Source organism: Zonotrichia leucophrys, chromosome 7, assembly GCF_028769735.1.
Source record: "Zonotrichia leucophrys gambelii isolate GWCS_2022_RI chromosome 7, RI_Zleu_2.0, whole genome shotgun sequence".
NCBI lineage: Eukaryota > Metazoa > Chordata > Aves > Passeriformes > Passerellidae > Zonotrichia > Zonotrichia leucophrys.
In genome coordinates, this window is record NC_088177.1 from 29,940,989 (window position 1) to 29,966,346 (window position 25,358).

The 25,358-nt window shown below is 52.2% G+C and overlaps 2 protein-coding genes across 6 annotated transcripts in view; both read left to right on the forward strand.

The window, feature by feature from the left end:
* The first annotated feature begins 419 nt into the window (after positions 1-419).
* On the forward strand, positions 420-9,878 carry LOC135450247 (motor neuron and pancreas homeobox protein 1-like). The gene is made up of 3 exons (XM_064718249.1): positions 420-926; positions 7,756-7,916; positions 8,408-9,878. The coding sequence occupies exons 1-3, from the start codon at positions 491-493 to the stop codon at positions 8,714-8,716; spliced, it is 906 nt and encodes a 301-aa protein (XP_064574319.1). The 5' UTR covers positions 420-490; the 3' UTR covers positions 8,717-9,878.
* A 2,697-nt stretch (positions 9,879-12,575) lies between these two features.
* The window catches only part of CFAP65 (cilia and flagella associated protein 65), a 31,515-nt gene continuing 18,732 nt past the window's right edge, over positions 12,576-25,358 (forward strand). For all 5 annotated transcript variants that reach the window (XM_064718890.1, XM_064718889.1, XM_064718893.1 and 2 more), the window contains exons 1-14: positions 12,576-12,799; positions 13,097-13,251; positions 13,931-14,033; positions 15,476-15,642; positions 16,726-16,925; positions 17,576-17,706; positions 18,816-19,038; positions 19,356-19,621; positions 20,862-21,062; positions 21,477-21,833; positions 22,557-22,694; positions 23,546-23,794; positions 24,208-24,432; positions 24,668-24,814. In XM_064718890.1, the coding sequence (XP_064574960.1) occupies positions 12,731-12,799; positions 13,097-13,251; positions 13,931-14,033; positions 15,476-15,642; positions 16,726-16,925; positions 17,576-17,706; positions 18,816-19,038; positions 19,356-19,621; positions 20,862-21,062; positions 21,477-21,833; positions 22,557-22,694; positions 23,546-23,794; positions 24,208-24,432; positions 24,668-24,814 (2,631 nt within the window). In that variant the 5' untranslated portion in view covers positions 12,576-12,730. The remainder of the gene's footprint in view (positions 12,800-13,096; positions 13,252-13,930; positions 14,034-15,475; positions 15,643-16,725; positions 16,926-17,575; positions 17,707-18,815; positions 19,039-19,355; positions 19,622-20,861; positions 21,063-21,476; positions 21,834-22,556; positions 22,695-23,545; positions 23,795-24,207; positions 24,433-24,667; positions 24,815-25,358) is intronic.

Below are 25,358 nucleotides of genomic sequence, written 5' to 3' on the forward strand. Positions count from 1 at the left end.
ATTGCTGAAGTCTCTCCGTGTCTCCTCCAGTTGCTGTAACCATAGAGCTGCGTCCCTGCCATGGGGCTCTGGGTCAGGATGATGGGCTCAGCGCCCTGGGTGGGTCCTGGCGGCTGTGGGGACTCCTGGCTGTGGAGGGCTGGGGAAGGGGCAGAGTGGTCCCGGTCAGACCACGGCGTTTGCCCACGGCTGCGGAAGCCGGAGGAGGGCGGCCGGTGGGGAGGGCGGGGGGCCGGAGCGGAGCCAATGGGGAGCTGGGGAAGGTGGAGAGGGGGTTAAAACCCACCCCGGTGCCGTCGGGCGAGCCAGTGCCGGGAGGCGGAGCGGAGAGGAGGGCTGCCCTCGAGGGCAGCCCCGCTGAGCGCGGCGCGGCCCGCGGGTGGATGCCCGCCGCTGCCGGGGCTCGCCCGGGGCTGGCCGGCCGGGCTGTGCCCTGGCAGGGGAGCGGCGCGGCGCCGGAGGGCTCGACGGCTCCGCACGGGGCACGGCCATGCACAAGCCCATGGAGAAGTCCCAAAACTTCCGCATCGAAGCGCTCCTGGCCGAGGAGCCGGCGCGGAGCGCCTCCCCGCCGGGGCTGAGCCCCGGGAGCCCCGCGTCGAGCCCCGGTCCCGCCGGGCGCTCCGACACCCCCTCACCGCGGGCGCCCCCGGCCGCCGCGCCCCTCGTCCCGGCCGGCTTCGTGCCCAAGCCCGGCTTGCTGCACCTCTCTGGCCCCGGGCTCGGCGCCCTGCCGGCCCTGTACCCCCCCGCCGTGTACCCGCTCCCGACCCTGGGGGGCCAGCACCCCGCGTTCGCCTACACCGGCATCCCGCACCTGCCGCCGCCCGGCGCCGAGCACCTGAAGGCGGCCGTGGCCGGCTCCTTCCCGCTGGAGCACTGGATCCGAGCCGGGATGCTGGTGCCGAGGCTCTCCGACTTCAACGGTGAGTGAATGACCCGGGCACCGACCCTCCCGTCGGGCGGAACGCGGCTCTGGGCCCTCCAGCCCCGGCGGCGTCCGACGGCGCATCAGGTGCGGTCCCTCCGACAGCCCGGGGCCGAGGGCTCCCGACCCCACCCCTTCGAGGCCCTCCGGTGGTCCGGGTCGGGAGCCCGCAGGGACCCTGAGCCCTCCGGCTGACCCCGATGCGCGGCTCGCTCTGTATCCCGGCAGGGCTGGGGTGGGGAGGTGGAGTGTCCCGCTGCTGGAGACCTCCGAGGGCTGCGAGGCCCTGGCGAACAGATCCGAAGGGCAAAGTCTCGCCGTACGCCGGCCCGGTGTTCCGGCAGAGCCCCGAGGAGCGCTGCCCGCGCCGCCGGCGGCGCAGCCGGACCGCGCCTACCCGGGCTCCGCGGGGCGGGAAGGAAACGAAAAGAGAGAAACGGCGGCAAAAACCTGCACCGGGAAACGAATAAATCCCTCCCGGTGTGTCTGGGAACGAACCCGCCCCAGTCCCTCTGGATGCGCGGCCGGATCGGGCTCCGGGCCGGCTCTCCGGGTCCCGCTCGCCTCGTGGGATGAGCGCCCGGTGAGCTCGTTCCTGGCGGCAGCTGCGGGAACCGGGCAGCCCGATAGCGTGCTCGGCTCCATCCCTGCCCCAGTCCCTCCTGGTGGGCACCACCAGGGCTCGGGCAGGCACCGGACCCCGCACTGCTGCCATGGGTCCTGCAGGGCACGGACGGAACAAGAGCTGACTTCAGGCACTGGTCCCGTTGGGGTCTGGCAGGTCTGGCACTCCTGGCCAGTGTGACCTGGATCCTGCCCTGTGCTGGTCTGTGAAAAGATGGGCATTAAACCGGGCGTGACTGGTTAATACAGCCCCATCAGAATATCCAGATTCGTTAGCTGAGTGTAAAAAAAAAAATAAATTCCTAAAAATCTGGAAGCCCATTTGCAAAATAATAATAATTTTTAAAGGCTGGATAAATAATATTGCAAAAATTTACAGAGAATTACTTGGGAAAGAACATATATTACTCCTACCTCAAACTATTCCTGGTCAGGTTAAAGGGAAACACGCTGTTTTTTCCCCATGCTGTCTCTCTTTATCTGGCTTTCCCTAGACTTTAGGAATGCTCCATCTGTGAATCTAGAGGTGTAGAATAAGCCTTCAGTGCTGGGGTTATGTATGCTCTTCAAAGATGTCACTAAGACAAAAAAAATCCTGATTAGTTGAAGTCTTTATTATTTATTACATCTTACTGCATCTCTGCAGAGTCCATGCTATCTTTGAAGGGTCTGGGTCTGTTGGTGTATCTCAGCATCCTGGTAAGCTTCATACAGGGCTGTGTTTCACCGCAGTGGGAATGCTCCACTGCATCTCATCTGTAGCCCTGAGTGCAGCTTCTGGCTGGGATAACATAGAGATATTTGTACATCAGCCCCATTCCTTTCAAAAGCAGCATGTGATCTTCAGCTGGTTGTATCCAAAACCTCACCAAAATCCAAAATTATTGGCGTGAGAACAACTTGTGAAGGGAGCTCTGCAGAATGTGCTGGACCAGAATGCCAAAGGGTCTTGTGGGAAACACTGGGCAGGGCTCCTACGGAAGTTCAGGGGGAAGAAAAGCAGTTTCTGACCCAAGAGTTACTTATCTGGGTTCTGGAGATCCCAAAGCAGGGTAGGCATGTGGAGGTGTAGCAAGGATGCAGCAAAAGCTGCCAAAACTGTAAATTTTAAAATCAGGATGACCACTGCCTCAATCCATGTCCTTACTAAAAGGTGTTCACAATTCTGAGGAGCCCTTTGCAGTGGGGATTCTTTCTCTCCAGAGTGTCTTCAGCAATTCTTCTGCTGTGCAGAAGAGAACCTTATCCATCTTCACATCCTTATTTCTGTCCATTGGTAACCTTAGGGTGTCTTCAGCCTTTGCTCCTGTGGGCTCACTGAAGCTCTGAAATCAGGTCATTTGCAGCATGCCTTCTCCTTGTACCTACAGCAGCAGACTCCAGCTGCAGGCTGTGCCTGTGCCTGGGCTCAGATTGCCCTGGTGTGCTGGCCATGCTGTAGGGACAGGGACAGGAAAGGGCACCAGCCTAGGATCTGCTGCCTCCACAGCCCTTCCTCATCTCTCTGAGGAGGGGTTGGGCAGGGCAGCCTTCCTTCCATTGTTGGCACAGGGCTCCTGGGCTGCCTGCAGTTTGTGGGAACCCCTGTTCCACCACCCAGCCTGGACAGACAGATGGACGGACCTGCCTGGCTGAAGTCTCCAGAGTGACCAACTACAAGTGTCAAGGCTGCTGGTGCCAGTCATGTTTAACTCTCCCAGGAGCAGTGGGCAGGTGCTGTAAGAGATGAATCTGAAAGCATTCTAGGACATATTATGGATCATTCCAGGGGGTGATCACCCTTGGGATTTATTCAAAGGGAATTCCAGGAGTAAATTCTGGAATAAATTCTGTCTTTGGATGCATGTGTAGCAATGTTTTGCAGGTGTGGTCTGGTTTGATCTCCTAGGGACAGTCAGGAAGGGGGAAGCAGCAAGACAGCCCATGAACTCTAAGCTCTGTGGGTATTCATTGCACACATTCCCCCTGCTATCCCCTGTGTGTGGGGCTGCCAGGGAGGCTGTCTGGGACAGTTGGCACCCCCAGGGCCTGGCTGGGTGCTGGGCTCACTGAGAGGCAGGGTGAGGGCCTCTCCCTCCCTGGCTGTCTGTGCAGAGCCTCACGCGGTGCTGCTGCCTCTGCTGCAATGCGCACTCAGGGCGCTCTGCAAGGCCTGGCTGCAGGAGCAGGCGTGCCCTTGCTGCAGGAAACAGGGATGCTGCCTGCCCAGGTTCTGCTGTCCCCAGCCTGGGTCCCTGTCCTGGGGCTTTGAGCACCTCCTGAAGCACCTGGGGTAGCATTTGGCGCTGGAATACTAGGCCTATCAGTTTTCTGGGAGCTGTGATTTATTTGCCTTGTTTGTCAGTGTGGAAATGTGGTGCAGTGGTGGGAGCCAGTGCAGAGACCACTGCAGCTGAGAGCTGTGCAAGTGGGGAGCAGTGATACACAGCTGTGGGCTCTCAGGAGGAGCAAAGCATCCTCTATGAGGGACCTGGTGCTTAGATGGCTTTCCTGGCACACCACTTCCTTGCATCACCGACAACTTGATGGCCTGGAGCCCAGATCAGATGCTGCCCATGGTGGCAGAGAGCTTGCTGATGGGCTGTGCTGGGACAGGAGAGCAGGCAGAATAAGTTTTATCAAACTTGTTCAAAAAGCAATGCCTTCCAAGGCTCACCAGGTGTACAGTGGTCTGGTGTCAGCTGGAAATACAGGCTGGGAAACACCTGTCATGCAGCAATTGAGGTTTAATGGTGGAGCAAGCAAGGGGCTTGCAGAGGTCGCAAGTGCACTTACATATGCTGCCCCACTGATAATGGCCAGGGCTGCTGGCAGGTCAGAAAAAGCCCGTGATGCTGACCCTGATGCTGAGACTACCTCCCTCCCTTGCAGCTCTGACATCCAGAGAAACACCTAAAGCAGTCAGGGTGTTAATTTCCTCTCCTTTATCTGCCAGACCACAAAGTGAAGTGAACTATAGTTAAACAAACCAAATTAAAAACAAGTGAGTTAATATCAACCTAGGATTACCCCTGTTATCAAGTAGGCGGAACTGTATCAAATAAACCAACAATTCTTTATAAGCTTTATCTAATTATCCAGGAGGCAGCTGCCTTGCAGAGCTCCTGGCCTCAGACTCAGAGGGCATTCCTGGCCCCAGGCCAAGCAGTTTATTTACTGATACTGCAGCCAGATGCCAGGCACCCTTCAGGGGGTCCAAGCCCTGCCAGGCTGAAGGGATGTTGAGACAAGCTCTGATCCTGGATGGAGATGGCTGAGCAGAAAATAAATCCTTTGGCAAGCAAAGGTGTGACACTGGGGCAGCCACTGGTCTTCTGGTAGGAGCTGGGTGAGATGGAGAGCCTTCCCAAAGGGTAATACTTTGTGAGATGCTGATTGTGATGGGGATGGGTTCATAGCTTGGTGAGTGGAGAAAGTAAGCCCTGGGAGGCATGCTTGCTGTGCACCCCTTGGGAGGATTCTTTGTCCATGTGGCAGCCTGCCACAGGGCAGGGAGGGATGGGACTCAGCAGAGCATGCTGGCAGTCTCAGCTTCTACCTCCTTCCTTGTTTCTTTTCCCAGTGAGAATCTGCCATCCTCTTCTGCCATACTCTCTCCCCACAAAAGAGCTAGAGCCGTTTGGGAAAGGTAACAGCAGAGCTGATACCAGAGATGTTGATCATTCATGTCCATGAAAACCTGCCTGCCCTGGGTGGCTGAAAGTCAGCTGTACTGGCTTGGGCTTTCTCAACCTGGTGTGGAGGCCAAACCTTGAACAAGTCACGGTAGGGAGCAGTGGGGATGGATAATTGTAGCTGCTGGAGGGTGTGTTGTCAGAGGAGGTCACAGATGAGGTGGCCAGCAACACTCTGTGGGCTGGGCACTGGAGTGGTGCTGGCTCAAACTGTATAACAGCACCACAGAGGGATTTGAGGATTGTTTGTTGGGGTTTTTTTGGTCATCATTGGGGCAGGAGGCAGGGTGAGTTTGCAAGGAAGTCAGGCTCTGTACAATATTTGTAATGAGCACACTGCCCTGAAACTGAATTGGACACTGAGAAGGAGAAATCAGGGCTGGGAGCAGGGCTGTGCTCCAGAAATCAGTCCCCTGGATTGGTCGTTCTTTGGGATATATCCTGTTTGGGTTTATTTGACTTTCGGACAAACTTTCTGTTTTCCCTGCTAGACCAAGTAGTCCTCAGCAGCTCACCTGGGGAAAAGTGAATCTCTTGAGATGGTGTTGTCAAAGCAGGCTGCCTTCCAGGCTCCTCTGAAGCTGGACAGACCAAACTTGAATTGCTTTTAGGATTGAGGTTCTTCTGTGAGGCACTTCTGTGCCTCTGCTCTTCCTGCATCTGGTTTTAGTCTGGTCACTTACGACCTTGCTAGAGGAGGCACAGAGGAGCCTTTCAGGTTGATCTGAAGGATTTCTGTGCTCTCTGGAGCCAGGACACAATGCTGAGTCCTGGGCTCTCTGCTTTGGAGTGGGGAATTCAGACTGGAAATATGATATCTCTTCACTCCTGGACCCTCCAGGTCCAGAAAGCACAGAACTCCTGGATTATTGGATGCTTGGGAGGTCACAACCTCTTCCCTTCTCTTTCCCCAAAACATCGTCTAGAGACCATGCTCAGAAAGAGGAATTGATCAGAGGGGCCCTTCCCTGATCTGGTGCAGCCAAACTGCGCAGTGCAGACTCGTTGCAGGGAGGGATTCTGGGGCTCCAGATGCTCCAGCCGCCGTCCTGTCTCTGTCAGCAAAGGAGGCTCACTGGGACCCAGAGTCCTTGGGCTGCTGGACACTGCCTGGGGCTGCTTTGTGATGTGTCCCCAGCAACAGAATGAATTTCCCCTCCAGTTGTCTCTGATGCATCTCTGGGCTTTCCCTCCCCGAGGAGCTGCAAAGGGCATTAGCTTGGGCTGCTCCATCCCTGGAGATGCTCGTTCCCATAATGTCTCCTTTTCTTAGCCAGAGGAAGCCTTTGCAGACCTGTTTGGTCCCACGTTTCCATGGAGGATTTGTACAGCCCAAGCATCCACAGCCAGTCTGAGCCCAGATGGCTGCTGAACTCTGCAGAGCTGAGACATCTCTCATCTCAGTTTTGTACTGGAAATCTTTTGAACCTCTCATTCAGTTTTAGCCTTGAATATGTTTCCTATGCAAAATAATGCATCATGTGTGTCAGAATCATTGGCACAGTGTGCCTCTGTTTAGTCAGTCCCTTATTTAACTGGCCAGCTGCTACAAGGTGGGTCCCACAGGCTGTCTCTCCTGGCACTGAGGTGCTACAGGCAGAAGAAGGGGTTGTGTCTATCCTGCTCCCAGGAGGCATTTGCACAGCCCTAGCCCAGCCTGTGTTCTATCTGTTTGACCCAGAATCCGGGTACTTGGGATCAAACCTGTGTTGTGATCACTTAATAGCTCTTTCATAAATTCCTGCCCCATGCGTCATCGCTGTGTTTGTGAAGGGCTCGGAGGACACCTCGGGAGATGGGCAGGTTGGGATCAAAGCTGGAATCTGGGGGAGATAACATGAATGGTGCCCCATGCCCAGAAGAGTGGGTGAGTTGGAGTGGCCCTTGCCAAGCACTGCACACTTTTGGAACCAGGATGCTCCACGATCTTGTTGCCCAAGCTGTGGCAGCAGGGATGTGCCAAGGTCCTTTTGCATTAGTGCCCACCACCACCTCCCGCCATTCTCCCCCGTGCCCCTCCCTGCTGCTCCAGCCCTTTATTCCCAGCTGCAAACCCCTGGGATTGCCGCCGTGGTGCTGGGAGAAGCAGTAAAAGCTGAACCCCAGGGGGACAATAAAGGCAGTGGAGAGGAGATAAGCGAGGATCAAACAGAGAGCGGCAGCCACCCCGTGCTGGACTCTCAAAGGTGCCTTTGTTCTGCTGCCTCCTGGTTCAGCGCCGCTCTGCCTTCAAGGGCTGCAGGCGAGATAGCGGCGCTCAGGGCAGCCCCAGCACAGCCCCTGGCCGTTGAGCTGCCACCTGTGCGGCCCAGCAATAAAAAAAGAGAATTAATTTCAGTCTCAGCACTGATCCCAGTTGTACACCGAGGCCTGATAACGTATCTCACTGGTTCCTATCAGGCAATAAAGCCATTGTTGGGGTGGGAGATGATGGAGACATTCACCTTCCTCCTCATCCTAGGTTTGCTGAGAGGTTGTCCCCCTACCAGTCTGCTGTCCCCTGACCCCCACCCGCTGTCTGCTCTACAGCTGCCCCGCAGTCTGGTTTGATGGGGAAGTGCCGTCGGCCCCGCACAGCATTCACCAGCCAGCAGCTCCTGGAGCTGGAGAACCAGTTCAAGCTCAACAAGTACCTGTCCAGACCCAAGCGTTTTGAGGTGGCCACGTCGCTGATGCTCACTGAGACACAGGTACCTTGCCTTGGGGGGGATGGAGTATAGCACCATGGAGCTGCCATGGGGGCAAGGCAAGGTCATGGGCAGTGCCAATGGCATCAGTCCCACACCCCACCGCTCCCATCAGTACCCCTTCAGAGCATCTGCTGCAGACACCTGCCTGGTGGGCTCCAGGTGAAGGGCATCCCAGAAATACTGCTCCGCTTTTCACCTGGCACCCCCAACTTGGGTTTCAGAGCCTTCACATCCTTCAGCTGTGGGAGGGGTCTTTTTGAGGGACTAATATGAAAATGTCCTTGTGCATATCTTTGGCTGGATGGGGGGAAGGCAGCAGCCCCCATTATTCCTCTCCCTGTGACAACCTCATCCTCTTTATATCTGTAACACCATGGGATGCCCCACAATGAAGAGGTTTTGGGGGGACCCTCCCTTCAGGGAAGGTGAGGGGGTGAGTGGGGACAGGATGCAGAGGGTACATCCTCTCCCCTGGGGCTTTCCCTTGGCAGGTGAAGATCTGGTTCCAGAACCGCCGCATGAAGTGGAAGCGGAGCCGCAAGGCCAAGGAGCAGGGGGCTCAGGTGGAGCCTGAGAAGCAACGAGGGCTCAGCAAAACCTGTGAGAAGCTGCTGTCCAGCGAGCCCCAGGGACAAGCTGCCAAAAGCCCCGAGTTCATGGGGCACAGCCCTGACTCGGGCTTCCTGCACTGCAGCGCCGCCGAGCTGAGCTATGGCCAGGACTCGTCTTGCTCGGGGGGCGAGGAAGAGGAGGAGGACGAGATGGGCGCCACAGAGAGGAAGATTGGCTCTGTGTTGTGAAAGGCGAATGGAGCCAGCTGGGGAGAGGGGCCAGGCTGTGTTGTGAGGGTTCTCTTTGCTGGCAGACACAGACTGTGCCTGGAAGGAGCAGGGGGCTGCAGGGCACCTGCCACCCTTTAACTTATGTGTGTTTGGATCCTATTTAACTTGTAATTATTCCTCTGTGTGTATCTGGAGGAGTCCCCAGATCCCTCCCCTATAAAGCTGTTATCTGGATGCCTGTGCTTTTCCTTAGAGGACAGGAAAATCCCCTGTCCTCCTACTGTGCTGTCCTACCAAGTCTCTGGGGAAAAGGTGGGGAGAGCAGACTTGGAGAGCTGGCAGGCTGCTGGCACAGCTGCAAGAGGGAGACCCAGACGCCTCTTTGGCTGCACTGCCGCTTCCCTGCAGATCTGACAGTGCCTGGAACAGCACATGCAGTGTGGTGCCAGCTTGTCCTTCCCCTTGGTGGCATGAAGAGCTGGCAAGGATGCCCAGGTTGCATGCCAGCCTGCCTTGCCTCCTCCTGCACCAGTACATCCCTGGTAGGGTCTGTGCTTTGCAGGGAAAACTGTCCTGGGAAGCAAAGCTGATGCTGTTTTCCATGCTGCAGTTGGCCTGCTTGCATTGATGTGGCATTGTCCCAAATAAATGGAGGGGAAGGAGGCAGAAAAGTGCTTAGGCTGTGAAGGCTCAGTGCTGTGGTGAGCTCCCCTTGCCCCATGGTGATGCTTAACCTCTCTAGGTTCTTCTCTGGGCTTGTTTCATTGAGCTCTTGGGATCTTGCTCACTCTGACTGGGCTGAAGTCAACCCTTGGTAGCAGGATGGTGACTGACACCCGGTTCCGCTTCCCTGGAAACACTCAACCTTCCCTGGGGTTGAGCACTGACTCCCTGTAAGTCAGCAGGCTGCCCGTGTCCTCACAGGATGCTGGAGGGTCCTGAAAGATCTCCCGTGCTTCCTGTGCCTTCCTGGCTCTCTCGCTGGGGAGCTGAGATGGCCGTGGAGGCAGAGGGGCAGCGCTGCTTCAGCACTGCACCGCACCGGGAGCTGCAGGGGGGAGCGGGCTGGGTGACCCTTCCCAGACAGACCGTGATGTCCCTCTGTCCCACACCCTGCTGTGCTGTCCCCTCCCCGGCTCTGCTGAGCGTGCAGCGAGGGCTGTGTGCCCCGGGACTTGGGGTGGCGGTGGGAATTGCTGAAGCACAGCAGCCCCTGTGGAATCCTGGCCGTCTCTGGCAGTCAGTCGGTGACAAAGGGACAGGCAAGCGTTGGTGTCACACATCGCAGGGCTGGGAAAAGCCTGTCGGTGTCTGGGGGGCCGCACCCTGGGCAGGGGGGCAGATGCGATGGGTTTGGGACAGAGGGGTGGGCACGGGAAGCAGGTGACAGGAGAAAGGAGCATGGAGCCGGACGGACGGACGGATGGACGGATGGATGACGGTCCTGTGCGGGGGGACAGTGACCCACAGTGGCTGCTGGCAGCTCAGCAGTTTCCCCCGGGCACATGGCATCCTCACTGCCCAGGTTCCCTCTCCCCTTGCAGTCCCTCTCAAGACACGCAGGTCTCCAGACCCCTGGAATTGCCCCGTGGGGACCTGTCCAAGGGGGGAGGTATGAGCTGGGGCAGCAGCAGGTGCCACGAGCCTGCCGTGGGTGTGTAATGTGGGGTAAGAGAGAAATAAATGTGGTGTAGGGGGAAAATACAAGGAAGGGAGGAAAGGATGGGGAAGCATGAAAGGATGGTACCCAATTCCCTGCCATTGCCGTGTGGAGACAACAACGGAGGAGAGACCCATTGCTCCAGGAGAGCTGTGCCAGCTCCCAGCAAAAACACAGGACTGGGCACAGAAATGCTGGCACCTGCCAGCCCGTGGCTGCAGGAGCATCAGGGCCAAAGACATTTATCAATCCCCTGATGTGCAGCCTGGCTCAGCAAGAGACCACAGGGAGTACCACACACTGGAGCAGGGCTGAAATGGGGGACAGGGATGGTAGAGGCAGAGAGGAAAAGGCAAGAAGGAAAGCAACAGAAGTGCCAGAGAGGAGGAGGGGAGCTGAAGGCATGTCACAGGCTTAAAACGTTCACCTTGATGGGCCGTGACAGGTTTAATTTGCAGAGTACAATCGTTAAAGTGATGGATGGGAGGCGTTCATCTTGCGCCTGCTGCACTCAGGCCCACCGTGGCTGCAGGAGGGTTTGTTTTGTTGCTGTTATTTATGAGCTTGTTTCTGGAGGAGCCAGGCATTCGTCCAGAGCTAGGGGGACAAAGGAGGGGACACAAGTGATGCTGGAAGAGTTAGAGTGCTGATTTACAGCCGGGCTGCTTGGCTGGATGACTCATTTGTAAACACTGACAAATGCCATTAAAGCTGCATCTCCTTCCTGCCTCTGCCGGGCACCCTCCCTGTGCGGTTTGATGTGGCCAGCCCCGCTCTTCACCAGAGCTGCCTGTGCACCCTGGAGGCACTATCTGTCCCTCCCCACCGGAAAAATGAAGGTCCTGTATCCTTGAGGGTCATGCAGGGCACTGGGAAGATGTAGGACTGTCCCATGGTGGTGGTGCCCCATGAGAATGACACCTGATGGGCTCACACAGCCAGAGCTCCCCACCCTCTGTGCCTTTGCTGGTCTTGGCCCCGTAACTACTTTTGGCAATGATAACAACTTGTTACCTGGGTCACCAACGCTCCAAGGAGCTTAGGGTGACCTGGCCCCATTAAGGTGTCACTCCATCCCCATGACGGCACCCTCCAGCCTGATGCACCTGTGACCCTTTGCCACCCAGCAATCCCCACACTGTCCCCACTCATCCATCCGATGCACCCACAGACTTCACGGCCCGTCTTAGCTGGCTCAGCACCAGCAAAAATCCTCAACACCCCTCGCCCCATGCTCTCTCCCGCACCCCTGCATCCCTCCCTCCTCCGCCCGCCCTCCTCCATCTCCGTGCCCCTGAACGTCCCATCTGCCCCTCATCTCTGTCTCCTCCCTGCACCTCTGAGAACCCCTCACGGCCTCCTTCCCCGCTCAGTGCTCTCCAGACCCCTCTCCCTGCCTCGCTCCAGTTCCATCTCCGCCTCCTTGCGCGTCCCTCCGCCGCCCCCTGGCGGCCGCCGCTGCCCGCGCGGATTGACCCGAACCGGTCGCCGTCGTCGCTTCGGGAGCCGCTGCAACCGCGTCCGGTCTCCATGGCAACGCGGGCCGGCCCGCACGGCGCTGAGCGGCCGCCACCGGCACCGGCGCCGGCACCGGCAGCGAGGTGCCCCGGGCTCCCGGTGCTCTAGGGAGCCGGGCTGGGATCGAGGGAGCCGGCCGGGCCTGGGGGCGGTGTTGACTCGGGGCCCAGGCTTCTGCTCCGCTCCGGGGGCAGCCGGGTCATGTTGGAGATGGCCGTGTCCCAGGGAGCTGGGCGGGCGCTCGCTATGGGGAGCGGGGTCCCGCCACACTCATCCACACGGGGCTTGGGGCAGCCAGGACAGGCCGCATGGCACAGCTGTGCTGTACGGTGCTCTGTGGGCCGGTAGTGGGCAGGGCTGTGCTGCCCAGCGCCAGGGAGAGCCCCTCCGCAGGGACTGGGCTGTGACCCACGGGCCGTAGGGACAGCCGTGCGCTCTGGAGAGGGCTGCACCGGGGACACAGCGGGGGCTGGGACACAGCGGGGCTGGGGACACAGCGGGGGCTGGGACACAGCGGGGGCTGGGGACACAACCGGGGCTGGGGACACAACCGGGGCTGGGACACAGCGGGGGCTGGGGATACAGCGGGGCTGGGGACGCAGCGGGGGCTGGGGACACAACGGGGCTGGGAACACGGCGGGGGCTGGGGACACGGCGGGGGCTGGGGACACAACGGGGCTGGGGACACAACGGGGCTGGGACACGGCCGGTGCTGCTCCCGGCGGGGAGGGGGCTCAGCGCCACCAGCAGCCTGAGCAGGGCCGTGAGTCGCTGGGAGTGCCCGGCTTTTGGCAGCAAAGGGTTTGTGGGCGCAGGAGCAGCGCGTGTGAGGACTTTTCCCTCTTGTTTCTCAGATGCTTGCTGAGCTGCATGATGAGCCCCAAAACTCTGACTGTTTTTGGAAGAGTGGCTATGACAAGAAGGTGAGCGGAGGAGCAAAGAGTGCTACTGACTTGGGTGGGTTGTCTGGCAGGCAGGCAGAGGAGAAACATAAAAACGTCGTTCATCACACTTTTTAGTACCGGCTCCCTCTGCTGTTTGGGCTGTGGCCAGGAGGTGTCCTCCCTGGACCCCGGAGCAGGGCTTTTGGATACTCCTGCAGTATTGCCGCGGGGTGGCTCCTCTCATCCGCTGCCAGAGTCAGAAACCCTTAGCGTAGAGAAAGGGCTGTTTGTTTAAGTGATTTCTCCTCCCTTCCTCCCAAACTGCTACTCCCTAAGGTGTCTCCAAGAAAGGCAAAGAAGAAGAAAGCCATATTCTGGGGCATTGAGGTCCCTGAAACACTCAGTTGGCATGACTGGAAACTTGGAAAAGAGGTGATCAAACACCTGACCTTGAAAAATGTTCACAGGAAAGCCCAGAAGCTCAGTTACAGGTGCGTGGGAAGTTTGTTTGTCCTTTGTAGTCCTCATGCTCTCTCTGCATCCTCACTCCTGCTGTACCAGTCACATCTGCACCTTTTCTCAGATTCACCTTACCTCTCTCCCCTTGAGTGCTGTGCAGGAGACAATGGGTGCACCCTTATGTAGCAAAACAGAAACCTGCTAATTCAGAAATACAGGCCTTGTTCCTGGCAGAAGTCTGTTAAATGAAATGCCTTGTTTTAAATTCTGTTTTGCTGATACTTCTGTCTGTGAGGCATTTCCAGTCTAGTGAGATTTTAATTGTGGATATGTGCCAGCCAGTCACTAGTGTGACCTAAAACCATTGCTCCCGGAGTCCCTCTGGGTGCTGAGCCATTCCAGCAGTCCCTGTGACCCTCCCTGCTCTGAAACTCAAATGTGGCTGCCCTATGTGGTGTGCTCACACTGCATGTCCTGAAAACATAAAACATTGTTCGAGGAAGGGCTGGGTGCTTTGAGCTGGGAATAGGTTTTCAGGACACCTGGGTTCTGTCCCTCTCTACTGTTTTGCTGCCAAAGTACCCCTGGGGTCCCGCGTGTAAAGTGCTTTTAAATTGTGGGGTCTGGAGATGTTGGTTATTTATTCTCTTTTCTGCTCACTGAAGCTGCCCACCCTCAGACAAAATGTCTTGTTCTGATTTTGTTGCCTAGAGCTCCTTCCACGCCGTCCTTCCTCACTGTTTTCCCGCAGCCCATCACTCTGAACCCCGGCATGTCTGTGCGCCTGCCCGTGGTTTTCCGGCCCAGTGAAAAGGTAAAGCAGTACCATCACAACTGCCCTCAGTGCTCAGGCTGCACTCTGGGGGACAGCAGTGGGCCTCTGCCTCTCTTGTCCTTTCTGATTTGTTCTCACTTGAATGAATGAGTCTTTGGGAGAATTCTAGCATAGAAGGAGTGGGCAGAATGGCCTTCCTGATCTCTCCACATCTTCATTACCTGAGGGAGCCCTAATCCCTGACTTCTCTGCAGAGTTTGCCAGTAGTTATGAGAGGAATCCTCACAAAAAGTATTATTCCCAGTTTTTCATGTACTACTTCTGCCTTTCAACTCAGTAAGATAAAGTGCTTAAGCTGTCCACACTGGTTTGATCCCAAGGAAACACATTTGGGTGGTTTTAGTGCAGAACCTTGGGCTGAGGGGATCACTTTCTGCCTTCCCACAGGAGATTCCAAAGCCTCTACATTCAACGGCTACCGTTTTCTAAGGGATATGTCAGGGGCCGTCCTTCTTTTGGATGGAGGGTGTTTCTGTAAGCTTTATTTTAAACAGCAATGGTTCTTTTTATCCAGACCCTTTTCTTATTTTTCAGGTTGTTTGTAGTGTCTGTCTTGGCTCTGAGTGTTGATCTCTGGCTCTTGTTGATAGCTGTGTGTCTTTGATGTGTATCTCTGTCCTAGCCATACAGCATGGTCATTGGACAGATTCCCAGCACCCTGCTCTTTTAGTATCATGATTTTCTGATGACTGTTCAGTGTTCCCTTTATGAAATAAGCTGCTGGCCTTGTTCCATTTTCAGTGAATAGTTTGTCTGCAGCACATCAATCGCTAAAACAGGAGGCTGCCTTTCTTAGAGAGAGCAAGGACTGTGTGTGCTGCAGTGTCCAAGGTCTCTCCTTACCTGTATAAGTGTTACTCAGGAGAGTGACAAATGGGAAGCATAGAAAAGACATATATTTCAATTCCTTCTATCTTGGCTTGTCAGCAGATGTCCTGAGGCTATTTCTACAGAGTGCTGTCAATGTTACATCTTTAACTTGTGTGTTACCTGCTTGGATCTCTAGCTGACAAAGCATTTAATGAAAGATTGATACTTCTGTGCTCATGGAGCTCAAAGAAAGGCTGTACATGCTTCAGTTCAGCTGAATTTGGATCTTGAAAATACTGAAAGAAATCCATCTGCCTTGAAACAAACCGGGTGAAACTAATGTGGCCTTCAGCTGCTCTTCATGGGAATATTTGTGTGTTCCCTGACAGAGGAGCATGCCTGAGTACCTTCCACACTGCCTGCCTTTTCTGAGTGATTCATGTGCTCTCTGTCCTGCACAGAGGCCTCCACTGGTGCCTCTGTTGCCAACATTTTTTCCCCAGCACTTGCAGACTTGCAGTGGTGAGGGTGACAGGTATTCATGGGCAGAGCTGCAGCACCTGCGAGGTGGAATCCATCTAACTGCTGTCTCCCTTTGCTTTTCTGTGCAGAGGGACTATGAAGACAGCATCCTCTTTATGAAAGCTGAGGGTGAGTTCTCTGTTAGCCTGCATGCTCTGCTTCCACGCTGCTGTCTGTCCATCCCAGCTGCTGTCCAGTTGCCTGTCTGTGCTACCTACAGTGCTACGGAGGCAGCGTTTCCTATCTGCAATGTTGGGTGAGTGAGAGGTGCCTAAGCAGACACTCCTGCTGTTTTGTCAGGTGTTTTGCCACTTTCTTGGACTCTCCAGTAAATGCAGCTCATTCCAGTGGTTATTAGTTCTGTTGGCTGCCTTAACAACAGGCAACTCTGCCTTCCCTAAGGTCTTGGCAGAAAAGGCAGCAGAATGGTAGTACAGGTCATTGTGGGCACATCTTGGCATCTCACATCTGTTTGTTGCCAGCACATGCTGAGAACCATTCGTGCACAGGAACTAGGTGGGGAAGAGCACAGAACATCCCACATTCCCTGGAGAGGCCTGGGCTCCCGTTTAACCAAAGGCAACCTGCCCAGCATGAACAGGGAGAGATGAGCTACCAGCTGGAAACATTTTAGTCATTTAGGAGCAAGGATGCTCCCAGTTACCAAGGTTTGTCCTATTTTAATGAGGAAGGACAGTACTGTAGAAAGGAATGCAGTGAAGTTCCAGGCAAGGAGGAGGTGTACTTCCAACCAAGTGATTCCAACCATTTCAAGTGTTTCAGTCTCCACTTGGAGAAATAATTTGCTACAAGGGATAGGCCCGGGATGTCGGAGGATAAGGGTGGTAAGCAGCACACAGCTTAGATCAATAAAATAGAAAAAGCTGATGGCATAACATGTTCTTTGCAGAAATCAAACAAGCAAAGGGGGTTCTGGAAAATTGAATAAGGTATTAGGGAAATGGCTCAATCCTCTTTTGTCATCTGAGCATATAACAGAGGAAAATGTAGTCATTTAAATTAAGTAGCTGCAAATTTAGATACAAGAAAAGCAAATATTTAATTGTGGAACTGATTTGCTTGCTATCACCTTATGGTCATTAATAAAGTTCTTAGCTGTAATAACTAAGATTCTTTAAAGTGTGAGCCGAGCAGGGACTAGAGACAAATTTCTTCACAGCATCACATATTTGTCCAGCTGCATTTGGGATTCTTCCATTCAGCACTGGTTGCTTCACATCCCAACTGAATAACCTATTGGGAAAGGCCCATCCTATGCATGATTGCACAGGCAGCAAGTGATCCATTGATCTGCTAAAAATATATCTCCATTTCCTAGTGATCTTTTTTGCATCTTTGACTGGGAGACATCAGGTCCTTTCTTCATGAGTCCTGAGAGTGGCACACTGAAGCCAGGTGCTAAGTGCTTGGTCAAGGTGATCTTCAAGCCCGAGGTGGCTGGGGTGCATTATGCAACAGCAACGTGCTGGTTTGGAGGTGAAGAGAAACAAAAGAGGACAATCATGCTAAAAGCCCTGGGTGAGTCTTTCTTGCATTTAACACTCAAAGAAATGTGTATCACCCCTAACTCTGGAATAGCATTCCATAGGGATACATGGAAGGCTCTGCCACATTTGGCTCAACCCAGTGATGAGCAAGCAAAGCTCACAGTTTGAAAGTGGCCTGTGGAATTCTCTAGTGTACTTTTGCCAATTTGGAAGTGTTACCTGAAGAGACAGAGGGTCCAATATGCCCTGTGGCATGTTTTGGCCAAACAGCATTTCTAAGGCCTGTTTGAGTTGACAGAGGGGAAGAAATTAGAGGAATTCACTGAAAAAAAGCCTCCACAAACTCCTGGCTTTGTCTGCACTCAGTGTCTCCTGTCTGTCCCTGCTAGACAGAGAAGCAGAGGGAAATTTCTAAACCTTTCTGGATGGTTTAAAAATAAGCAATGATTTCATTAGCAAGTCCATGTCTGAAGTGACTTGTATGGCCACTGACAAACAAAAAAATGTGATTCTAAGTAAGTTAAGGCTAGAAGAGCTATTTGGTTCAGAACAGGTCCAACTTTGAAAGTAGATCTAACTTCAGAGTTATCTGAGGTTCTTCAGACCTTGTCAAGTGTTGAATATTCAAGAGTAGAGGTTCCACCTGTCTTTCCTAATCCAGTATACTATTCTCTTTAACAGCCAAATACCCCTGCCTGTGTGTGAGCGTGACAGGAAAGAAGCCTGGAAAGTTTCAAGATGTCCTGTATTTTGGATCAGTTCCAGTGGGGACAACTGTGGAGAAGTCTGTGGAAATCTTCAATGTGTCTGTGGTATGGGGAGAGGGAGATTGATTTCTTATAAGAAGCTGGCACGCTGACACATTTCCATGGGATATGTGGTCTTGTGTATCTCCCTTAAAGCTGCAAAAATAACCTAAGTGTGAGTGTGAATGAAGCAGAGGTGATGAGCCTTCCCCTACCAGCCAAGCCATTCACTCTTGCCTCCCAGCTATAGTGCTAGCAACTTAGCCATTTGCAGTGGGGTATTGCAGTTTCCCCCTGCCTCTCTTCTGTGCTTGGTCCACATCAGCATATCCTTTGCACCCTGCAGCTCTCCTGCCCACCCTGGACAAGTCCATCAATCCTGTGTGGCACTTGTGTCAGTCTCAAATTGCTGCATGTGTGTCCCAGGCAACTGATGGATCTTCCGCTGCCCTCCGTGGAACGTAGCCCAGTCAATTGTTCAAAAAGTCAAATGGATTTGAGCACCTTGTTACCTGTGCCAGCTCAGCCCTTCCCAGCCTCTGAAGTGATGGATGTACTCAGAGACTGCTGACATAGATGACAGCAGTGCTGACTCCTCCACAGGCCCTGCAGCTTGGGAGTAGAAAAGACACACTCATTTTTGTACTGTTATTATCTGCACAGCATTGCCAGGCAAGCATCAGGACATTTTTTAAAAGGGTCTTGAGTACCGTGTCAGAGCACCAGCTTTGTTTTTTTTTTTTGGGAAAAGAAGACCCATAAACAAGGTGGAACTGTGGATAGAGGGAAATAAGTTACCTGCCTGCATGTTCCCCTGGTCACAGCAGTCATTTATGCTGTTTTGGCCCCTAGGGATACCTTGAGCCATCTTTCCACCTACCAGGAGGAGGAAAGACCTCCAACCCCAGAGATCACAGGGAGTTTTGCTGCAGCCTGCTGATTTCTGACCATGTTGAGGGAGCTTGAGTTGCTTGAGTTGCTTGAGTTGCCACCCATTCTCTATCAGAACAAAATGGCAGAGGTTTGCTGCACAGTGGTTCTGTGGCGGCCTTGGTGTTCTTGGTGGTGTTCAGCACTGCTGAAAACGGCAGTTCTTACCTGATTAGTGTCCTTCATTCAGAGCCATCCTGGCTCATGTTGGCTCCTTTGTTAACCTGTTTCTTTTCTACTTGTAGGTTGATGCACCATGTATAATAGAACGAGCAGAAAACCCTCTGCTTTATGGTTATGTTTTCTCCTGTAATATGTCCAGTGATGTTGTCCCTGCCAAAGGGAAGCTGCTCTTGTGCATACGGTTTCAGCCCCAAGTAGTAGGAGAGCACAGCACTGACTATTTCACGATCACATCTGCTGGATGCCACTTGAAGACTGTTCTGAAAGTGGTTGGCTCATGTAAAGGTACCAAAGCCTTTCCTATTTCTCCCTGTCAGCTTCTCTGGAGGGAAAATGTTAGTGCTTGTGGAGGGGCTTGAAGTTATCATAGCCTGAAATCACAGACTAAACTCCTGCTGGGATCTGGCTGTCCCTGGTGTACCATTTGGGATTTATATTTGCTTGACTGTTTTAAGTGAATGTCCAACTGTTTGCTAGGACCAGTAGGTTTGCTGAAGAGTTTAATCTGTTTGGGAATATCAGTTAAGTGCAGCAGTGTCTTGTGACATGTTGGAAGAAACAGCTGTGACAGGTCCAGGATCTTATCTTGCGTGTTGTGCTAGGTCCTTCTGTGTCACTGCACCAGCATTCTGTGAGCTTTGACTGGATCAATCTTGGAGAAAGTTTGATGCGGACACTGAAAATCAGCAACAGGTCCGATGTCCCAGCCTATTATCAGTTTGATATTGATTGCAAGGGGAGTGTCTTCTCCTTGGATCGCCCCAGCGGAGTCTTGGAGGGCACAACCACACTGACACTGAAGGTGACCTTCCGACCTACCCACCCCATAACCTACCACCGCAGAGTCGCGTGCCTCGTCCACCACCAGGTATGGGAGGCAAAGGGTGGTTTCATTGCTGTGATACTTTAGAGGCATCTTCAGTGCAACCCAAGAGGACTGGCCTGTCTCAGTAGTCTCTGCAAATCTCTTCCCACTGTATTTTCATTAATAGCTATCATAGACTCGTTAAGATTGGAAAAGACCTCTAAGATCATTGAGTCCAACCATTGACCCAACACTGCCAAGTATACCACTAACCATGTCCCCAAGTGCCACATCTGCATGCCTTTTAAATACCTGCAGGCATGATGATTCAACTACATCCCTGGGCAGCTTGGGGTGACAACCATTTTGGTGAACAAATTTTTCACATTATCTAATCTAACCACTGCCCCAACTCTACTTGAGGTAATTTCCTCTTGTCCTATCACTTCTTACCTCGGAGAAGAGACCAGCCCTCACCTAGCTACACCCTCCTTTCAGGTAGTTGTAGAGAGCAACAAAATTCCCCCTAAGCCTTTTTTTTTTTTCCAGGCTAAACAGCCCCAACTCCCTCTGCCATTCCTCATAAGACTTGTGGTCCAGACCCCTCACCAGCTTCATTGCCCTTCTCTGGACATGCTTCAGCTCCTCATTGTTGTTCTTGTACTGAGGGGTGCAAAACTGAGCATAATAGTCAAGACACAGTCTCACAATTGCTGAGTACAGGGGAACATTCACTGCCCTGGTCCTGCTTGCCACACTGTTTTTGATACAAGCCAGGATGCCCTTGATCTTTTTGGCCACCCAGGCACACACTGGCTCATGTTCAGCTGTTGTCAGCCATCACCCACAGGTGCTTTTCTGATGAGCAGCTTTCCAGCCACTCTGCTCCAAGCTTGTAATGCTGCCTGGGGTTATTGTGACCCAAGTGCAGAACCTGGACTCTTGTTAAGCAGAATCCCCATGGTGCAGGTTCCTATCAGCAATAGGATGTGGACAGTCAGTAATGCCTGCTTTACATTACAAAGGGCTTGTAAGTGCCATGAGGTGCATCCTCTGTGGCTCTTGTCTGTTTAGGTCTCTCTCCTAACTTTAGCTGCATTGCTGTGCACTGATTGCCTTTAATTTTAACTCCAGTTTCAAGAAAGTTATTGTCTGACATTGAGACATAAAGTTAATGGCAGCTGAAAACTGCAGATGCTAAGCCTTTCCCAGCAGGGTTTTGGAAGTGATACTGGTATGGTGAAACTCTTAAAGCAATCACAGGACAGTTTACTTCTTATTATCCTGTCTTGTGTTTTCCCAGGAACCCCAGTATGTGGACTTTTTTGGTACCTGCCATTCAGACACAGCTAAGCCACCCATCCTTCAGAAAAGACACCTCTCCTGGTACCGAACCAACATGGTGAGGGGACTGACCTTCTACCCCCCTGATATCCTGAGTGAAATGCTGAAGAGTGAGAAGTTGCAGATGGATGAAAAGGGAGCCCTCATGCTGCCCCCTGAGGTATGAGCTGCCCTCCCTGGAATCTAAGAAACTTTCAGCTCTTCTCTATAAATGCTGGGTATCTGTTGTACAGAAGACATATCTAGAAGGGCTTGCAGGTGCCAGATTGATTTCTTTAGTATTTCTGCTGTTGATGTTCCCAGTACACACCAACACTATTTTTGTGGCTTTTACCCTAGCTCAGCTTCTTTCTGGCATTAACTCAATCATGGGGTCATTTTTTGCTTCCTCTTTAGTCTCAGATTGAGGTTTACAAACAGAAGCCTCCTTGAAGCCTAGACTTTGAGCTGTCCTAGGAACTCTTGCTGAAGTGCATCTTGCTGAAGGGCCTTCTTGCTCATGAAGGCAAGCAGCACCTGGTGTCTCCCACAGGCACACTTTCCCTACTCACACTGAGGTATTTCTATCCTGTAGATTTCTGAGGACCAGCCGCCCAAGGAATACTTGGAACCCAATGCCATGGCTGAGTATTTCGACAATGGTGAAAACAGCAACCTGGCCTTGTTTCCTGCTCATGTTAGTGTCAGCCCCAGGGAGTATGACTTTGGATGCTGCGTGCCACCACAAAAATCTCTTTCTCTCTGTGTGACCAACCACACCAAAGGAAATATCATTGTTGCCTGGACTCCAAACCATGACAGTGCCTTCTATGTGCGCCCTGAAATCTGTGAGGTGCTACCATTGAAGTCTTCAATCTTCCATGTCTTTTGCATGCCCACTCAGGTCAACAGTCTTTATGCAGCAGAGCTGGAAGGTTTTGCTGTTTATAAGGTTAGTAGGAATTACTAAGACTAGAGATGACCTAGCAAGAAACTTTTTGCAGAATAAAGTATTTCAGGCGAGTTGAATATTCAGCTTAAACCCTTTAAAATGAGCACCTCTATTAACTCTTTTGGCCACTGCTTTGATACACTGTTGGGTTAAAGTTTCTCTTTCACCTGCGTCCTGGTAGAGTGAGAAGTTGCAGAGAGAGAAATGACAGAAAAAGTCACAGCTCATGCACTTGCACAGCCACACTTATCTCTAGGAAACATGAAGCATGGTACACCGCACTGAAGGAGGAATTACTATGAATTACTGCACTATTAGTGTAGATGTGAGCCTGCACAAGAATGGTTATTATGGCCTGGGTGATGGACAAGAATTTGGTCTTTGTGTCAGGCCCTCCACAAGTAAAGCTGCTGAGGGCACTTTCTTCTCCCAAGTGACATGGGATTTATGTTACACGAGTCTGCAGTTACAGGAGATTTAGTACCCAGAAATGTCCTGGTAAGTGAAAGTTAACATTTGCCATCTGTTTCTCATCTGGCACTGGTCAGTCCTTCTTCCCTGAAAATGTCAATTCCTTAGCCCCAGGGCTGTCATTGAACAAGCAGCTGCTTGAGGTAGTATGTGCACTTGGTCTCTTCCAACTCAGATTAATCTGTGATTCTGTGAAACACCTAGCCACACTCCCTTCCTGCACACACCGTGTTGTCCCTTGTGTGTCTGCAGGTGATGAGACACTACAACAACATTGAGGATGATGCCACCATCTGCCCATCGTGGTGCCTGACTGTGAGGCTGAGAGCACACACCTATGAAGCAAAACAGGAGCACATCATTCCACAGTACATCCTGGATGTCCCCAAAGTGTGTAACTGATTGACCTTTGGATCTTTGCAGAGACACTCAGTGTTCTGAATTATTTACTTTGTCTCCCATTGCACTGAGATGTGTCTTTGGTGGTTTCTGATGGTGTGGAGGCTCCTGCTGTGTTACCATAGTTGGCTGTTTCTCCTGTATTAGCTTCCCAACCTCCACCATGTCAGCTGTACTAACCATCTCAGTAGTTCTGAGAGAAAAGCTGTTGAGATCACCTTCTTTTCTGTTTAGGTGGGCATGGGCACTAACAAGGGGAGCCCAGGAGCCTCAAAACTGCATGCACTTGGGCAAACAGAATGCTCATGAAAGACAAGTGGTTGTAAGATAGAGGGGAAGGTTCTCTCTCTCTTCCTGCTATTTCTGTAGCACAGTGAGGTGTTTTTCCTATGAGGTTAGGGGAGGTCTGATCCTAAGGTATAAGAATAGTCTTGAGAACCTCTTATGAAATCTCTTCAGCTAATCTAGGCCATGCAGCCTTTATTTGATGTGCATGAAGTGGAGCAAATTCCAGCCTGCTGGAATTCTTCACCCAGGATGTCACTGTCCATGCAGAAACTGCAGGCACCAGCAAGCAGCTTGCTTACTGGATGGGCATAAAGCATGGCATGATGGAAAATAGGTTCGCCAGTCCCATGAGGGCCACTATGGCAAGGGAAAAGACCATCATTTGTGTACCCTTAGGTGGTTTAATTTCTTTCCTTGAAAGGAAGCAGTTAGAAAGTTCTCCATAGATTCAAGATAGTGCTTATCGGAACCTGGAATTTAATGTAGTGAAAACTTTTTTTTTAAGCTGGTTTTTAAACCCAATGAAAGCAACCCTTTTTGTTTGTCTCCACCAGACTTTTCCTCCTGCAGTATGTGACACTGATACCTACTGCAGCGTGCTGTTGTCCAACACGAGCACCTCTTTGATAACCTTCAGTGTGAACTACACTGAAGAATGTCCCTCTGTTTTGGTCAAGCCCAGCTTAGGACATGTCATTCCAGGAGGCCACCAGATTTTCCTTCTCTACACTCACCCAGTTACAACAGTCTTGCAGCAGCATGTCCTGTCTTTGGAGCTCAACTCTTATCCTGCATACACTAAGGTAAGGAGAGGGAAGTGGACAATGGTGAGCAAAGTTTTGTAGTCTTCCCTTTCCACAGTGACTTGCACTGGGATGCTTATTACATCTCCTAATGGTTAGTTTAGATTTTTCTCTTTGGAAATAGGAATGAAAGAATATTTAAAAAATTTAATATGGAGTCAACATTGCAGAAAAAAGGCCTTTGTGGTGCCAAACATCCTGTACCCCTTGTTCCTTACATTTATATCTCTTGGAATACACTGTATTATGCTAAGGGTCTAAATTGACAGCATGGCCTAAAGCCCTTCCTCTCCTTATTAAGATCCAAATTTTTCTTGCTTTTCTCTTGGAAGGAGCAACATCTTTGTAAGGTTCCTCCAGAGGCAGCTGAAACTTCTAGCTAATGGCTGTTACTTTTTCTCTTAATTCCACAGGAGATTGTTCTCCAGAGTTGTGGGCAGTCCCTTCGTTTGCTCTTAGAAGGTGATGGAATTTTCTACTTCAAGCCTCTCCAGATAGGGACCTCCTCTACACGAATGTACACCATTAAAAACTGCACGAGGCTACCCATGGTTTTCACATGGAGGATCCGTCAATCAGACAGGAAGGTCCTGTCTGTCAGCCCCAATACAGGGATCCTCCAGCCCTATGAAGCTATGGTAAGTTCAAATTCTACCAAAGTTGTGGTTTGTTCTCTACAACACAACCTCAGCCTGGCTTTGAATCTCTGGATGTTCATTCCCAGTGTGAATTTTTGATGCAGATGGAGGTGGTGTGTCTGTAAAGAACTAGGTTAGCTACAGTGGAGGAGAGGACTAAATGCAATTGTTGAGGTGTTTGGGTTTATTTCTGGACTGGAGCTCCTGTGGGCACTCTTCTCTCTTGTGATTGCAGGCTCAGGCATGGACTTTTAGTCCTGACAAGGAAACCAAGTATGTGCTGCGAGCTGTGGTGTTTGTGAAGTGGGAAAGCCCAGAGTTTCCCACAGATGCCCATTATGTCTTACGGGTCGTTGGAGAAGGGGCAGTGGGCACCATTAGGGTAAGGAACAGGGGCGCACTGAGTACTAGGGGGGGGGGGGGACCAGGGTGGGATGGGGGTCTTGGACTTTCTCTTTTCCCTGTACTGGAAGCAGCCAATACAGATTCACAGCAAAATTCCCAGACACTGTTTTCAGTTTAAATGACAGTACTCATTCTAGTGGCCTAATGGCAACATGTTGTAAATGTCCTGCCAGTTCAAATACAACCTTAACAAATCCTCTGGGATTGCTCTGTTCCAGACTCAACCAAGCAATCCATTTGGCTCCTTGGGAATCATGGTTCTCTCCTCTCATTCTGTCTGTTCTCCTTCTCCATTTGTTTTGCTGTTAGTCTGATTTCAAAGTGTAGTGGACCTTTTAAAGTGGTATAGCCAGTACACCTCCATGTGGCTCTCCTCCTGTTATCTGCAGGTCTGTGCGGCCACTTTCATTTTTAGTCAGGTTTCTTAACAAACCAGAGGTAAATAAAATAATACTTTGAAAGTCACTGCCCAATGTCAATCATGTTGATTGATGGGTGATAATTTCTTCAAGGTATGTAGT

What these genes read in the sequence shown, in the direction of transcription:
- LOC135450247 (XM_064718249.1), top strand. Translation starts at nt 491, where the DNA reads ATGCACAAGCCCATGGAGAAGTCCCAAAACTTCCGCATCGAAGCGCTC. An exon ending in GAGGCTCTCCGACTTCAACG is followed by an intron (nt 927 to 7,755) that starts GTGAGTGAATGA and finishes TCTGCTCTACAG; the next exon opens with CTGCCCCGCAGTCTGGTTTG. An exon ending in TGATGCTCACTGAGACACAG is followed by an intron (nt 7,917 to 8,407) that starts GTACCTTGCCTT and finishes TTCCCTTGGCAG; the next exon opens with GTGAAGATCTGGTTCCAGAA.